This window comes from Myotis daubentonii, chromosome 10 (genome assembly GCF_963259705.1).
Source record: "Myotis daubentonii chromosome 10, mMyoDau2.1, whole genome shotgun sequence".
Classification (NCBI taxonomy): Eukaryota; Metazoa; Chordata; class Mammalia; order Chiroptera; family Vespertilionidae; genus Myotis; species Myotis daubentonii.
In genome coordinates this window covers 4,416,425-4,432,020 of record NC_081849.1, presented here as the reverse complement: position 1 = coordinate 4,432,020, position 15,596 = coordinate 4,416,425, and the positions used below count along the sequence as shown (strand labels likewise).

The 15,596-nt window shown below is 44.7% G+C and overlaps 1 protein-coding gene across 3 annotated transcripts in view; it reads left to right on the top strand.

Annotated features, from left to right (window-relative positions):
- The window catches only part of RBM33 (RNA binding motif protein 33), a 122,476-nt gene that overhangs the window by 13,701 nt on the left and 93,179 nt on the right, over window positions 1-15,596 (top strand). For all 3 annotated transcript variants that reach the window (XR_009454678.1, XM_059711364.1, XM_059711363.1), the window contains exons 2-4: window positions 7,431-7,509; window positions 10,043-10,091; window positions 15,362-15,438. Coding sequence is in view for 2 of the 3 variants with exons in the window: in XM_059711364.1 (XP_059567347.1) it covers window positions 7,431-7,509; window positions 10,043-10,091; window positions 15,362-15,438 (205 nt within the window). In the remaining variant the exon portion in view is untranslated. The remainder of the gene's footprint in view (window positions 1-7,430; window positions 7,510-10,042; window positions 10,092-15,361; window positions 15,439-15,596) is intronic.

Sequence of the window (15,596 nt, the reverse complement as noted above, 5' to 3'; positions counted from 1 at the left end):
TTAAGTTAGATTACATACGTATGTATTGGGGTTATTGTTTGTCTCCGCCTCTTAGACTATAACCTACTCAAGGGTAGAGATTTTTGTTATCTTGGACATCCCTGTATGCCAAGTATGTAGGACAATGCCTGGAATACATTCAGTGGTTCTCATCCTTCCTAATGCCGTGACCCTTTAATACAGTTCCTCATGTTGTGGTGACCCCCAACCATAAAATTATTTTCGTTGCTACTTCATAACTGTAATTTTGCTACTGTTACGAATCGTAAATATCTGATATGCAGGATGTATTTTCAGGGGTCGCGACCCACAGGTTGCTTAAGAGCTGAAGAAATAATTGTCAAATAAATGAAGGGTACAGGATTCATGGCCTCAGTTCTAGCCTTGGTTTTTGTTGCTTAATTTTCACTTCCTTATTTTGGAATAATTTTATAGCCAATTTTTAAGGACATGTTATGGGGTCTTTCTTTTGGAGAAGTATTTATTGTAATTATTTTTGCATGATCCTGGCTTCTAATGTTGACTTTTGTGGGATTTAACTCATTCTAGGAAGTATTTATGTGACATGTGGCAGTTAAGCTTTACTTCTGGAGGGTCTGCTCTGATTGATAGCAGGTGACTGGGTCCACAAGGATTCCCACCCTAGCCGTCTGTCAGAATTACTGGGAAGCTTTAAAACAAACATTAGAGTCCACTGAATCAGATTAGGCTAGGAGCAAGGGTTGTTCATTTTCAAGCAGTGTTTGTCAGTGATCGTTAATAGGAGCTAGCTTGGTGAAAGGGTTTTCTGGCTTCAGCAGAATTGGGTGCTGTAATTTAAGCAATATCTGTCAAGGGTGATTGTGACTAAGTATTAATTCCTTCACATTGTGTAGTAATATGAAGCCATGAGCAAAACTTTCTGTTCATGTTTTCATAGATAGGGAATTCTCCTGTATTCAGAAAGTATATAATTTGGTGGAGGAAGGGAAAGGAACATAGAAACCCTTTAGAAAGTAAGTACGAAATATGTGTTATTGACCGAAAGTCCAGCAGGAGGTAGAAGGGAAAGCAGTGAAAATAGCTGTTTTGATTCTGTTTGCTTTTCTCACAGGTCATACTTTGGCTGCTTGTCAGAATAGCCCAGAGGCATATTTTGTTTGACCTGCAGATTAAAAAAACAACTTGAATTAGTTGCTTGCATTTAGCAGTTAGGAAAATATTTCCAGTCATAAATTTCCCTCCATCATCCTGTGCTCATTTGTCTCAAAGTCTTTTCTCATTTCCCTAATTATTTCTTTGATCTGTTAGTTGATGAAGTGTGTGCTGTTTAATTTCCATGTATTTGTGAATTTTCTGGTTTTTATTTTATTTCTAGTTTTATTTTACAAACTATATACACACTAGAGGCCCAGTGCACGAAATTTGTGCACGGGAGCGGAGAGTTCCTCAGCCTGGCCTGCACCCTCTCCAATCCGGGACCCCTCAGGGCTGCTGGCACCTAACTGCTCACCTGCCTGCTGGCCCGATCCCCCTAACTGCTCTCCCCTGCTGGCCTGATCCCTCTAACTGCTCTCCCCTGATGGTCTGATACCCTTAACTGCTCTCCCCTGCAATCCTGATCCTCCTAACTGCTCTCCCCTGCCTCCCTGATCACCTCTAACTGCCTCTGCCTCAGCCCTGCCACCATGGCAGGTTGTTAGCAGGTTTTCCTATCATGGAAGGAGAGCTCACAGTAGCATCCTGGGTTCTGACCAGGGCTTATGCAGCAGATGAGATTCCTAGAAGACTCTTGGATGTACCTTGAACATTTCTATCGATTTTGTCAAATCATCCTCCAAAAATGTTGAATCACTTTAAACTCCCACCAGCAACCATGCATGTGCCCTCTGTCCTACTTTGATGCCAGTATCATTGATTTCCCCCTAGAAGCTTCCCTCCCCTCAGCAGGGACTGCTTGGCACTTGAGCCAAACTCACTGTTCAGCCCAGGACTTGATTTCCCGAGATAGAATTATGGAAGAGGAAAAATAGTTTTCCTCTACCCTTCTGAGTTCTTAGCGGAGGCCCTTGTAATAAAAGACAGATTACCAAGAGAAAAACAAAAGTTCATTAACATGTGTACCTAGTGTATATGTGGGAGATCCCAGGGAAAAATGAATAACTTCCCAAAGTGGCTTAGAATCCAGATTTAAATACCTTCTTCCTAGGGAGAGGGGATGGGAGATGTAGGCCTCTTAGAGGAGAGTACATGATTTTTAGGAAAGATAAATGGGGGTGGGGAGATATTTTGTAACAAAGTTTGGGTGTTATGTCAACTTCTTGTCTCCTGTCCTGTGACAGGAGTCAGTCTTCACTGGCTGATGGCACTTTTCCCATCAAGGGAACCTTTTGGGAGGTCCGATTGTAGGCAGAGCAGGAGACTTCAGTGAAAACCTCTCCTTGCATTTGCTGTTTTTCAAGCATCTGCAGGTCAAGATCGTCAATATAACAATATGGCATATGTTGGGGTGGTCTGTTCTCTGACCTTCAGAATAAACCCAAAAGCTTGTTTCCTCTCTTAGATAATTTGCCACAGTAGTGTTATTCCCTGGAAACAGTATTCTGACCAGTATTCTGATCACTTCCTGGGAGTGGTCATAACATACCCTGTGCTTGTAGAAAGGTGTGGGCCATATCACTAAATAAATCAGGGTCAGTTTTCTCATCTTGTGGAAAGGGAGATAAAGTTATGACAGTTTATCTCCCTTTCCACAGGTTTCCTGCCGGTTTGTGTCTCTGCTGCAGCCCCAGTAGCCCCAGCGCCTCTGCAGCCTCGGAGTTAGGGGCTGCTGGGTGCCGGGCCCCGCTGCAGGCTTGTGTCTCTGCTTCTCTGGCCCCAGCGGCCCCAGAGCCTCCTTGGCCACGGGGCTTGGGGCTGCTGGGTGCTGGCCCCCCTGCGGGCTGTGTCTCTGCTCCTCCATCCCCCCCGGCAGCGCTGACCAAGCAGGCCTAGAGGCCCTCTACCAGTGGGTTGGGGCAGAACGCCTGCATCGTCACCAGGCTTCGCGCTGCCACTTGGAGCCTACGTGTGCAAATTAGCTGCCATCTTTGTTGGCGGTTAATTTGCATATTGCACTGATTAGCCAATGGGATCCTATCTAATAATAGAGAAACATGGTAATTAACCGTGACTTCGCTACCCTTCCCATTGGCTAATCAGCAGGATATGCAAATTAACTGCCAACAAAGATGGCGGCTGGCAGCCACATAGCTGAAGCGAGCAGGAGGCTTGCTTGCTCCAGTGATGGAGGAAGCCAAGGTTCCCCGCCTGCCTCAACCCAGTTCTGAGCTCTGGATTCAACAATGTTGCAATTATAGAAGCTAAGCAAACTCCAGATACCTGCTTTCAGCTGGCATCGGGCTCAGAGCTTAGAGCGCCAGTGATGGTAACAGAGTTTCAATTAGAGAAGCTAAACAAACTCAGATACCTGCTTTCAGCCAGCCGTGGCCTCAGAGCTGGAGCCGGCTCTCAGCTCCAGCCACAGCTATAGAAGGTAAATAAATCCCAGAAAAAAAGAAAAAAAGAAAAAAAGTGGAGGCCAGGAGCTTCAGTCACCTGCCAGCCTGAAAACAGCCCTCATCCCCTCACCCAGACTGGCCAAGCACCGCCGTGGGGACCCCCACCCTGAAGGGGGTGTGGCCAGCTGCAATAGCCATCAGCCTGTCATCCAGACTGGCCAGGCACCCCAGTGGGGACCCCCACCCTGAAGGGGGTGTGACCAGCTGCAAACAGCCATCAGCCCCTCACCCAGGCTGGCCAGGCACCTATGCGGGACCCCCACCCTGATCCGGGACACCCTTCAGAGCAAACCAGCTGGCCCCTTCCCGTGCACCAGGTCTCAATCCTATATAGTAAAAGGGTAATATGCAAACTGACCCTAACAGCAGAAAGACTGGGAATGACTGGTCACTATGACACACACTGACCACCAGGGGGCAGATGCTCAATGCAGGAGCTGCCCTCTGGTGGTCAGTGCGCTCTCACAGGGGGGAGCTCTGCTCTTTCACAAGCCAGGCTGACGGCTGCCAGTAGAGCAGTGGTGGTGGGAGCCATCCTTCCTCCTCAGCAGCGCTCAGGATGTCCGACTGCAGCTTAGGTCTTCTCCCCGCTGGCAAGTGGACATCCCCCGAGGGCTGCCGGGCTGCCAGAGGGATGTCTGACTGCCAGCTTAGGTCCAATCCCCCCAGGAAGTGGGCCTAAGCCAGCAGGTGGTCATCCCCCGAGGGGTCCCAGACTGTGAGAGGGCACAGGCCTGGCTGAGGGACCCCCCCTGAGTGCACACATTTTTGTGCACCTGGCCTCTAATCCTATCTAACAAAAGAGAAACATGGTAATTAGCATACGACCGCTACCCTTCCCATTGGCTAATCAGGACGATATGCAAATTAACTGCCAGCCAAGATGGCGGCCGGCAGCCAGGCAGCTTAAACTGAACATGAGGCTTGCTTGCTTCAGTGACGGAGGAAACCAACATACCCCGCCTGCCTTGCCGGCCTCTGAGCTTGCAGTTTAAGAAACATTGTAACAAATATAGAAGCTAAACAAAACCCCAGAAACCAGCTTTCAGGCAGCCGGGATCTCAGAGCTGGAGTTGATACAGAATTTCAATTATAGAACCCAAACAAACCAAATACCTGCTTTCAGCAGCTGAAGCCTCAGAGCTGGAGCCAGAGCTAAAGCTGGCCCAGAATAAAAAAAAAAATAAGAAAAAAAGGAGCAGTTGGGAGCTTCAGTCCCAGCCTGAAAACAGCCCTCAGCCTCTCACCCAGACTGGCCAGGCACCCCAGTGGGGACCCCCACCCTGAAGGGTGTGTGACCAGCTTCAAACAGCTATCAGCCCGTCATCCAGGCTGGCCAGGCACCCCAGTGGGGATCCCCACCCTGATCCAGGACACCCTTCAGGGCAAACCAGCCAGCCCCCACCCATACCAGGCCTCTATTCTATATAGTAAAAGGGTAATATGCCTCCCAGCACCGGGATCAGCGGAGCCGCAAGGCCTCCCGGCACAGGGATCATTGTGACAGGGGGCAGCGCCCAAACCCCCTGATCACCCTGCAGTTCTGTGTGTGACTGGGGGCGGGGCCACAACCTCCCTATTGGCCCTGCTCTGTTCCTGACAGGGGGGAGCTCCCCAACCCCCTGATCGCCCTGCGGCTCTGTGTGTGACAGGGTGCGGCGCCCCAACCCCCCCACCCCACGGGCCCTGCTCTGTGTGTGATGGGGTAGAGCCATAACCTCCCCATTGGCCCTGCCCTGATTGTGAGAGTGGCGGTGCCCCAACACCCTGATCGGCCCTGCTCTGTGGGTGATAGAGGGCGGCGTCCCAACCCCCTGATCAGCCCTGCTCTGTGTATGACAGGGGGCGGTGCCCCAACTCCCCTATTCACCCTACTCTGTGAGTGACAGGGGGGAGCTCCCCACCCCCTGATGGGCCCTGCTCTGTGCATGACAGGGGGGATCTCCCCAACCCCCTGATCGACCCTGTTCTGTGCGTGACAGGGGGGAGCTCCCCAACCCCCTGATTAGCCCTGCTCGGTGCGTGACAGGTGGCGCCGCAACCTCCCCATCGACCCTGCCTTGAGTGTGACAGGGGGCGGTGCCCCAGCCCCCCAATAGGCCCTACCCTAAGCGTGACTGAGGGTGGCATCACAACCTCCTGATCCGCCCTGCTCTGTGCATGACGGGGCGGCGCCCCAACTCCCCAATCGGCCCTGCTCTGAGCCCAGCCAGGGGCTGCACCTAGGGATTAGACTTGCCCTCTGCCACCCGGGAGCAGGCCTAAGCCAGCAGGTCGTTATCTCCCGAGGGGTCCCAGACTGCGAGAGGGCACAGCCAGGGCTGAGGAACCTTCCCCCCCACCCCCCCCGCACAAATTTTTGTGCACCGGGCCTCTAGTATATATATAAAAGCCAAGTGACCAGAATAACTGGTCACTGTGACGCGCACTGCGGCAGCCAACTGGCCTGATCAACCCCTTGCAACCTTCCACTGACCCGCCCTGGATCCCCCTCACACCCCCTCCCCTCCCCCCCATCAGGGGTGGGCCGGCCAACCAACTGCCTGTGGCCCCCCATCATCCTGGCCCTAATTGGCCCCCCCACATCCCCTCACCCCTGCCGGCCCAGCCTGATTGGGCCCCATGGGGTCAGACAGCTGGACCTCACTTGTGCACGAATTTGTGCACCCGGCTTCTAGTCTCTTACATAAAAGGCCCATGGCCGTCATGCGGTTATGAGCAAGCAAGCAGCGGCTCTCGGGGTGGGCGGGGCGGGGCACGCTATGAGCGGTGGAGGGTGGGGCTCAAGCTACTAGCATTGGAGAACTATGGGTGGTGGAGGGCAGGGCGTGAGCTACTAGTGGTGATGGGTGGGGCGGCCAGCTGAGGCAAGCGGAAGTGAGCTACTCCTGCACGATTTCGTGCACGCTGGGCCTCTAGTTTTACACAGACAGTCCTTGGGTTACATTGGACTTTTGTGGTTATGTCGCCATCTCCCATTTCTTTATATAAAAAAAAAAAGTTCCATCATTTCATTGTATGTGCATATGTGCTTTATGTTTTTCATTATTTATTTACCACAAGTAAAGGTCAGGAATTGTTATCTTCCTTTTAAATTGTTTTTACTGTTTCACTTCAATACTGCTGTGTTTGTGCTCCATGTGAGTGACGTAGGTGCTTATTTAGGTGGGTTCTGACTTACAGCGAAAATCGCGTTACGTCACACCGTAGGAACGGATCTCTGATGTAACCTGAGGACCTACTGTATAAGGGACTTGAGCATCCGTGGATTGTAGTATCTGAAGGGTTTCTGGAACCAATCTCCAGTGGATACTGAGGGAGGACTGTTAAGTTTTGGCAGAGGCAAAGTTATACGTGAATTTTTGACTGCATGGGGTTGATGGGTTTCGGGGTCCCAACCCCTGCCTTGTTCACGGTGCACTGTATATGTGTGGTTTGTGTCCCGTTCCTGTTGTGTTCTCTACACTATCCTAACAACTTCCTTAATGATGGTTTTTGTTCTCAATGATTCATTTGGGAATATCTAAAGATTATAAAAAGTAATATAACTATTAGCAAATCAGCAATTTTTTCCCATTTGTGTAATTGTAGCAAAAATACACATTAAATCATTTTATAAAAAAAAGGTTTTATTGAAATTTATGATTAAAATACTATTCTATTGTGGTTTTTCTAATAGTGTTCAATAAATTGATTTTCTTTGAATAGCTTTATACTTTAAGGTTTTTTAATTACTAAAAATGGCTAAAGTATTTGTAAGAGTTATATATGGAACTTTCGTATTTTAAAATGTCATACCAGGAATCCTCAAAAGAAAGGTTCTGTCACTATTTGAAGATGTGGATGTGTTTTAATTTGGGAAGACTGACTTTCATGGTCTCTCCTTCACAGATGATGACTTTGATCAATTTGATAAGCCGGGTGCAGAGCGGTCCTGGAGGAGAAGGGCTGCAGATGAGGACTGGGACAGGTATGAACACCTGCTTGTGTGTATCAGAGTCCACGCTGATTTCTCTCATTCCGCCACTTGGCTCCACAGAGATCGTCTCTGAAAACAGTGTGTTGGCCCCCTGATGCTCTTTCCAGGTGGGCTGGAGGACAAGGACGGGCACTCCAGACAGAGGCTCCAGGCCTGTGTTGTCTAAAGGGTGGCCAGTGGGACACCGGTTGTCTCATCTCTCTGTGTTTCTGTACATTGATGGTATTGACTTGGTGAACACCCAGAGCTGTTGTTGGAGTACTTTTCTGCAAGAGTTCCTGTTGTCCACATCCTACCCAATATTTGGTAGACTTTACAGTTTTTGCCATTTTTATATTATAAACTAGAGGCCCAGTGCACGAAATTCGTGCACTCGGGGAGGGGGCCGGGGGTCCTTCAGCCCAGCAAGTGCCCTTTCGAGGTCTGACAGCCCTCAGGGAGTGGGCCTAAGCCGGCAATTTGACATCCTTAGCACTGCCATGGAGGCAGGAGAGGATCCCGCCACTGGTGCTGCACTCGCCAGCCATGACCCCAGCTTCTGGCTGAGGGGTGCTCTCCCTGTGGGAGCATACTGACCACCAGGGGAGAGCTCCTGCATTGAGCATCTGCCCCCTGGTCATTGCGCGTCCTAGCAACAGGTCGTTCTGCCACCCAGCCAAAACTGGCTTTCCGACATCCCCCAAGGGGTCCCAGATTGCGAGAGGGCATAGGCCAGGCCGAGGGACCCCACCGGTGCACAACTGGGGCTGGGGAAGGACAGGGGGGTTGGCCAGCTGGGGAGGAACCATGGGAGGGCTCCTGGGTGTGTCCGGCCCATCTCACTCAGTCCCGATCGGCCGGACCCCAGCAGCAAGCTAACCAACCAGTTAGAGCATCTACCCGCTGGTGGTCAGTGCATGTCATAGCAAGCAGTTGAGTGGCCTTAGCATGTCATTAGCATATTACATTTTGATTGGTTAAACAGCCAACTGGACCAGACACTTAGCATATTAGGCTTTTATTATATAGGATTTGTATTTCCCTGATTCCTTGTGAAGATGAAAATACCTTTTTAGGAGTGCATGTGTGTGCGCACATACATACGCACAAGTACACACACACTGACAGTATATGGAAAGTCCCCAGTAATGATAGATGTCAGTTCAGTGTAGCGATTACTTTCGGTGAGGAGCTTGAGCACCGGCACACGGATGTTTCCTGGAAGAAGGCCACGGGACAGAGCTGGGGGGTGGAGTTCTCAAATGATGATGATTCTGTCTGTATGCATTTTACCATTTAAATACTGTGTTGCAAATGTGAAAATGACTTTGGGTTGTAGTCAGAAAGTTTAACATAAAGATGAACAGCTCTGACTAAAGAACAACAGTATTATAAAACAAGAACCTGATTCCTGTCGGGGAAACTAGGGAGCCTCAGAAACTTCACAGAATACTCTACATTGGGAACTACGTCTCATACCATAGCCTTGATAAATTTTATAAAGTTCATTACTCTCCAGTGACTCTCAACCTATAAAACATTACTCAGAGCTTAGAACAAATTCACCTGTAAAAGAAATGGTCTTACTGGGAAGTAGTGGTAACTGATTTTTGTTTAAAAGACTCTGATAGGAGCTGAATCAAATAGTGTATTTTAGCAGTTTACTCATCATTTGGATTTTCTTTTCTGTCAGTTATATTTTCATATCTATGTCTGTTTTTCTTTTGGGTCGTCTTTTCCTTATTGATTTTATGATTCTTTATACTTTGGGAAATTTATTTTTGTTCTTGTAGAGATTTCCTCCCAGTTTGCGGCCTGTGTTTCCTTGAACAGTAAAAAGTCTTTAAATAGATTTTTATAAGTAATATAATTAAATGTCTAAATGTTTTCCTGTATGGTTTTGTTTATTCTTCTTTTTAAAATATAAAAATATATATCTGCAAGAATAGCACAAAACCCTGACATTCCCTTCTCAGGTCTGCCAAGGGTTTCTGTTTTATGAGAAAGCATGTTCCCATCATTCAGAACATAAACATGCTGACAAAAGATGGCAGATGACTGCTGGGACCTCCATGCCACATAGAGATAACTCCCTTAGTTATGATTTACCTGTATGTCATCATCAGCATGATTGTTCCGTGTTTTAATTTTTTTCAGTTTTTGCAGTTTGATGAGTGTCAAATGCTCTCAGTGGTTTTTAAAATTTCTAGTTAATGATATTGGGCATCTTTTCCTATGTTTTGTAGATTTTTAAAGGTAGAAGAAAGCACAGATACTACTTGTTATAGTATATTGTTTTACTGATTACACCTCATATTGAGGTGAAAAACTAAGCTTAGAGGTCTAGTGAGAGCCACCTCCTATAGCAAAGCCTCTCACTTAAAAGACCAGTGTTCCCTATATATTTGAAAATAAGTCTTTATTATTAGTAAAGAAAAGGGAAAGTATAGCAAATATAACGTGCAAGTACCCAAGCCTCCAAATCCTGGGTAGATTCCCAGCATGTAATGGGTTGGTATGTTGACATATCTCTTCTTCTCTCCAGTGAACTTGAAGATGACTTACTTGGAGAAGATTTGCTGTCTGGCAAAAAGGTAAGAAGTAAAGAAAGATCTTTTTGAAACTAAATGGTAATCATTTAATTACACTTAAAATATAGGAATATGTCTTCTGAAGGGGATGTGTTCCTGGAAAGTTAGGTATAGATTAAAATTTTGTGAATTGAATTTTTAAGTGCACAAAGAACTGACTGTTAATTTACTGTTAGTAAATTCTCTGATAACTATAACTCAAACAGTAGATTCTTTAATAGTTTAGTTCAGGGGTCCTCAAACTACGGCCCGCGGGCCACATGCAAATACAAATATCGTATTTGTTCCCGTTTTGTTTTTTTACTTCAAAATAAGATATGTGCAGTGTGCATAGGAATTTGTTCATTGTTTTTTTTAAACTATAGTCCGGCCCTCCAACAGTCTGAGGGACAGTGAACTGGCCCCCTGTTTAAAAAGTTTGAGGACCCCTGTTTAGTTCCTATATTGTCCAAGGCACTCTAGCAGGTATTGAGTTTGTGAGAGTGATAACCATAAAACTACCACTTTTCTTGAAGGAACTTCATATTTGGAGTTAATATTTGGCATACTGGATCTGGAATTCACTTTTTGGGAGTATTCAGAGATAAGCTTAAAGATAAGCTTATCTTTATACTCAAACATACTCAAATATACAGATATTCTCTTCTAATGTAAAATAAAAACTTTGTACTCTATCAGAATCAGAGTTCAATAACATTAAAAAATAATGAAAAAATAGATATAAAGCCTCATGACTGACATTTTGCCATATTTCCTTTCATTCTTATTTCATGTTTTTATATATACTTTACATATAAAATACTGTTTCTTTTAAATTTAGTGTTGTATCATTGGCATTTTCCTATTGTCACTAAATATTATTTTAAGATACTTTATAATGGTATGTAATATTTCATTGTTTGTGTATACTAAAGTATACCTAGACATTTCTATGTGCATTGGGGTTGTTTCCAGCTAATTGTTTATGATTTTTTAAAAACAACTTTTTTTTCTTTTTTTATTAAATCTTTATTGTTCAGATTATTACATTTGTTCCTCTTTTTTCCCCCCCATAACTCCCCTCCTCCCAGTTCCCACCCCACCCTCTGCCCTCACTCCCCACCCACTGTCCTCATCCATAGGTGCACGATTTTTGTCCAGTCTTTTCCCGCATCTCCCACACCCCTTTCTCCCCCAAGAATAGTCAGTCCATTCCCTTTCTATGTCCCTGATTCTATTATAATCACCAGTTCATTCTGTTCATCAGATTATTTATTCACTTGATTTTTAGATTCACTTGTTGATAGATGTGTATTTGTTGTTCATAATTAGTATCTTTACCTTTTTTTTCTTCTTCCTCTTCTTAAAGGATACCGTTCAGCATTTCATATAATACTGGTTTGGTGGTGATGAACTCCTTTAGCTTTTCCTTATCTGTGAAGCTCTTTTTCTGACCTTCTATTCTGAATGATAGCTTTGCTGGATAAAGTAATCTTGGTTGTAGGTTCTTGGTATTCATCACTTTGAATATTTCTTGCCACTCCCTTCTGGCCTGCATGGTTTCTGTTGAGAAATCCGCTGATTCCCTTGTAGGTAACTGTGTTTCTTTCTCTTGCTGCTTTTAAGATTCTCTCTTTGTCTTTTGCTCTTGGCATTTTAATTATGATGTGTTTTTGTGTGGTCCTCTTTGGATTCCTTTTGTTTGGGGTTCTCTGCGCTTCCTGGACTTGGAAGTCTATTTCTTTCACCAGGCAGGGGAAGTTTTCCGTCATTATTTCTTCAAATAGGTTTTCAATATCTTGGTCTCTCTCATCTTCTGGCACCCCTATAATTCTGATGTTGGTACGCTTGAAGTTGTCCCAGAGGCTCCTTACACTATCTTCATCTTTTCGGATTCTTTTTTTCATTTTGCTTTTCCGGTTGGGGGTTTTTTGCTTCTTCACATTTCAAATCTTTGACTTGATTCTTGTGCTCCTCTGGTCTGCTGTTGGGAGTCTGTATAATATTCTTTATTTCAGTCAGTGTATGCTTAATTTCTAGTTGGTTCTTTATCACAACATCGAGGGTCTCATTAGATTTCTTGAGGATCTCATTAATTTTATCAGTGACTTCTAGACAGTTCTTGAGAGACCTTAAAATTGTGGTTTTGAGCTCTATATCCTCCATTTCTGTCATTTCTGTCCTGTTTCTTTGTCTTGGCATTTTTTATGCTTTCTTGGTGCACCCCCTAGTGGTCTTTGTGCGCAGTCTTGTTGTAGTTAAGTCTTGATTGTTGTGGGTAATACCGGGGGTGATTTGACCTCCAGGCCAACTGGCTGTGAGAATCAGCTGTGTCTGCAGTGAGAGAACTTCTGTCCTCTGGGGAGGTGCTAATCTAGCGTTTGCCTGAGGCTATCCGGCAAATGCCTCTGTGCAGGGCTTGGGCGGGTGGGGTTGCACGGGATCAACAGGGCGGGCAGAGCGAGCAGTTATGGCTGCTCTCAGTCCCGTCCCCAGAGGCTCTGCCTCTCAGAGTCCCAGCCACTGCTTTGTATTTTCTGCACTGCGCCTCCTCTGAGTCTCGGTATGCTGTTCTCTTTCCTTCTAGTTGAAGAATTTCCCCTCAGCCAGCCTTCCTGTGGTTCTGGGTGATGTCCGTTCCATCTTTTAGTTGTATTTTTGAAGTGGTTGTGCGAGGCAGCAATCTCTGGTGTTTACCTATGCCGCCATCTTGGTTCCTCTCTCTGAAAACAACTTTTTAATAGAAAATTTAAATCCCATACAAAGAGGGAACAGTGTAACAGGACCCTCATGCATTTGTCACCTGCTTTAGCAATTTTAGTTAAAGACAGTCTTGCTTCATCTTTATGCAATGGGAAAAATATCCTCATGTGAGGATAACCAAAAATAACAAAAACAAAAATCTTCCTCAGTGCGATAGATGAAAAATGATGTCTAGTTGGTTTAATTTCTATTTATTTGGTTGCTAATGAGATTGAATTTGGTCAGGTATTGGTGAGTTTATTATAGGGCTGTGAGAGGAGCCCAGGTGATGAGTGCACTGGCTGCCTGACCACTGTCTTTTTCACACTTGAGTCTCCACAAAATGTACGGAGATGTAACTTTGACTGGAGAGAGACTCCTAGGCCACTGGTGGCCAGGGAGGTTAATGGCCTCCTTTCATTCAAAACCATGTACTGAGTGTAGCAAAAATGTCAGACTGTGAGGGACAACTTGAGGACAGGTTTGTCTGTGTCAAGGAGGGAGGTTGTAGAGTCAATTTTTAAATATGTACAGGGTAAAAATGAAAGGCTGTAAACGTAAGACAAAGCAGGCTGGTGTGACCCGGTGAGAGCTGTCAGAAATGGGATGGCAGCTGACCGCTGGCCTGTGACTCCAGAGCTCCTTTGCTCTCCTTGTGCAGCAGCAGGCGCATGACAGTGCTCTTCGGGTGCACCCAGTGTTCTCCCAGGGTTGCTGTCCCATCAGAGTGCCTGCATTCTCGGGAGTCCTGGAGAGCCATGGGAGAACCACTCGTTCTCTTTCTTTCTTGCTCGTCTTCTGTGCAGGGATGTCTGGCGGTTTGTTGAGAGGGGAGGAAGGTTTTGCGCACTCATGGCCACTGTCTCTTCCTTTCTTGGGCTCTTTTTGCCCTGCTTTCCCTCAGACCGTTCTGAGCAGAACCCCCCGGCTTCTCTGTTTCTGCCTGTGGAGAGAGCTCGCTCCACTTCATTGGGAGGGAGTTGAAAATCAGTTTGGCCTCAAGGATTTAGTCTAGCTTTTCCTTCCAGCTTTATCAATAAAGTGGGTGTTTTGATCATTGTCTCCTCTGTCTGTTACTCATTAGGTTCAGAATTGACACAAAGTTGAATCTGCAGAACTCAAAAGTGAGATAGATTATCATCAGGGGTCCATTACAACATATGTTCTTTTTTTGTTTGGTGAATTATTTGTTGGTTCATTGATTTTTGACAAATACTTAAATGTTTAACTAAAATGACTGAAGGAAGCAGCCTCTTATTGAATGGAATTTGGCTTTCATTGGATTAATTTTTAAAGATTTCCTGAAAGTGGTTTATTTAATGAATTGGGCAGCTATACCTAGGTTCACCCATGGCAGGCCTGGCTCGCACCTGTTAATGGCGTTCCTGTCACTCTAAACTGGCCCAGTTGGGATGACCGAATATGTGGGCAACGAGGTGAAACTTCATTTTGACTCCATTAAAGCAGTCTGCTTTGTTTCAGCTGCTCCACCTCCCTTCAAGTAAACTAAGTACAGGGTCTATGTTTTTATCTTACTCTAATGTCAGCGATTGGGTGGAGTCTCTTGGGACTAATAAGAACGACTAATAAGCTTGATATATTTTTGGCTTACATAAAAAATACTATAATAGAGAATATACAGACAAGTTTGAGAAGCCAGTTTTTGTAGAAAGTATACAGACAAGCTTGGAAAAATCTATTTTTATAAGCTATAAAATGCTGGGAAAATACTGCTTATTTGTTTGCTGTTTCTTTAAGTAGAAAACCAAGTGTGTTTTTTTTTTTTTTGTCCCTAATATGTGTGTGGGAGCAGGGCTTGGATTGTCTTTTGGAGGGGGAGTGGTAATTTGCATATATCATAGAAATAATTTTAATAGACAAGTAAAATGTGAAGTTCCTCCCTGCCCCCTGTCTACGATACTGGTATATATTTAACCTGAAACTATAGAAATGTGACCAGTTGACAAAATCACCAGTTACCTCTACTTACATGATGAGTGCACAGGGCCGTCAAGAACAGGAGTGAGGACCTGAGTAGTCATATTTATTTTCATGTGCCAACTGTGTTTGACAAACCAAAGTTTTATTTTAATTCCTTATCATTTTAATTTAGTGATCCGGTTATTTAAAATCTGTTTATTTCTAAAATTCCACTTTTTTCCTTTTTCTTTAAAAAGTCTTTAGATTTATTATACTAACAATGTTACATCTAGTAAAATCTTATGGTGTCTTTAAGAAAAGTTTTTGTTTGTAGGGTGTCACCACGAGACTTCCCTTTTTTGGTTAGAATTATAGTAAATATGATCATTATGCTTGTTACTTCTATACCTACTTGACTGTGCATCTAAAAACTAGTCTGGGGTAGTAAGCAAGTATGCTGTATGTGGGATTTCTCCATTTTGTCACTGGTTACGTGCAACTGAAAACTTTCTGAATGGTAAATATTTTAATAACAAGGTTAGAAACAATCCAGTTAGCGTGATTTTGCACTTTTTATAACAAGTCTTATTATGGAAATGACATGCATTAAGTAGATTTCTTATTTTAATTAGAATCAGTCGGATTTGTCAGACGAAGAGCTGAACGATGATCTTTTACAGAGTGATAATGAAGACGACGAAAATTTCAGGTATTCTATTAACTCCTTAAAAATTGTCTTTATTTAAGTTGATAAGAACTGTTTGTAATTTATAATTACAATGGAGATAGTTTAATGTATTATATTTTTAACATATGATTTTATTCTAAATGGGATATTAATATAACTCTGATGTAAAAGCCATAAAT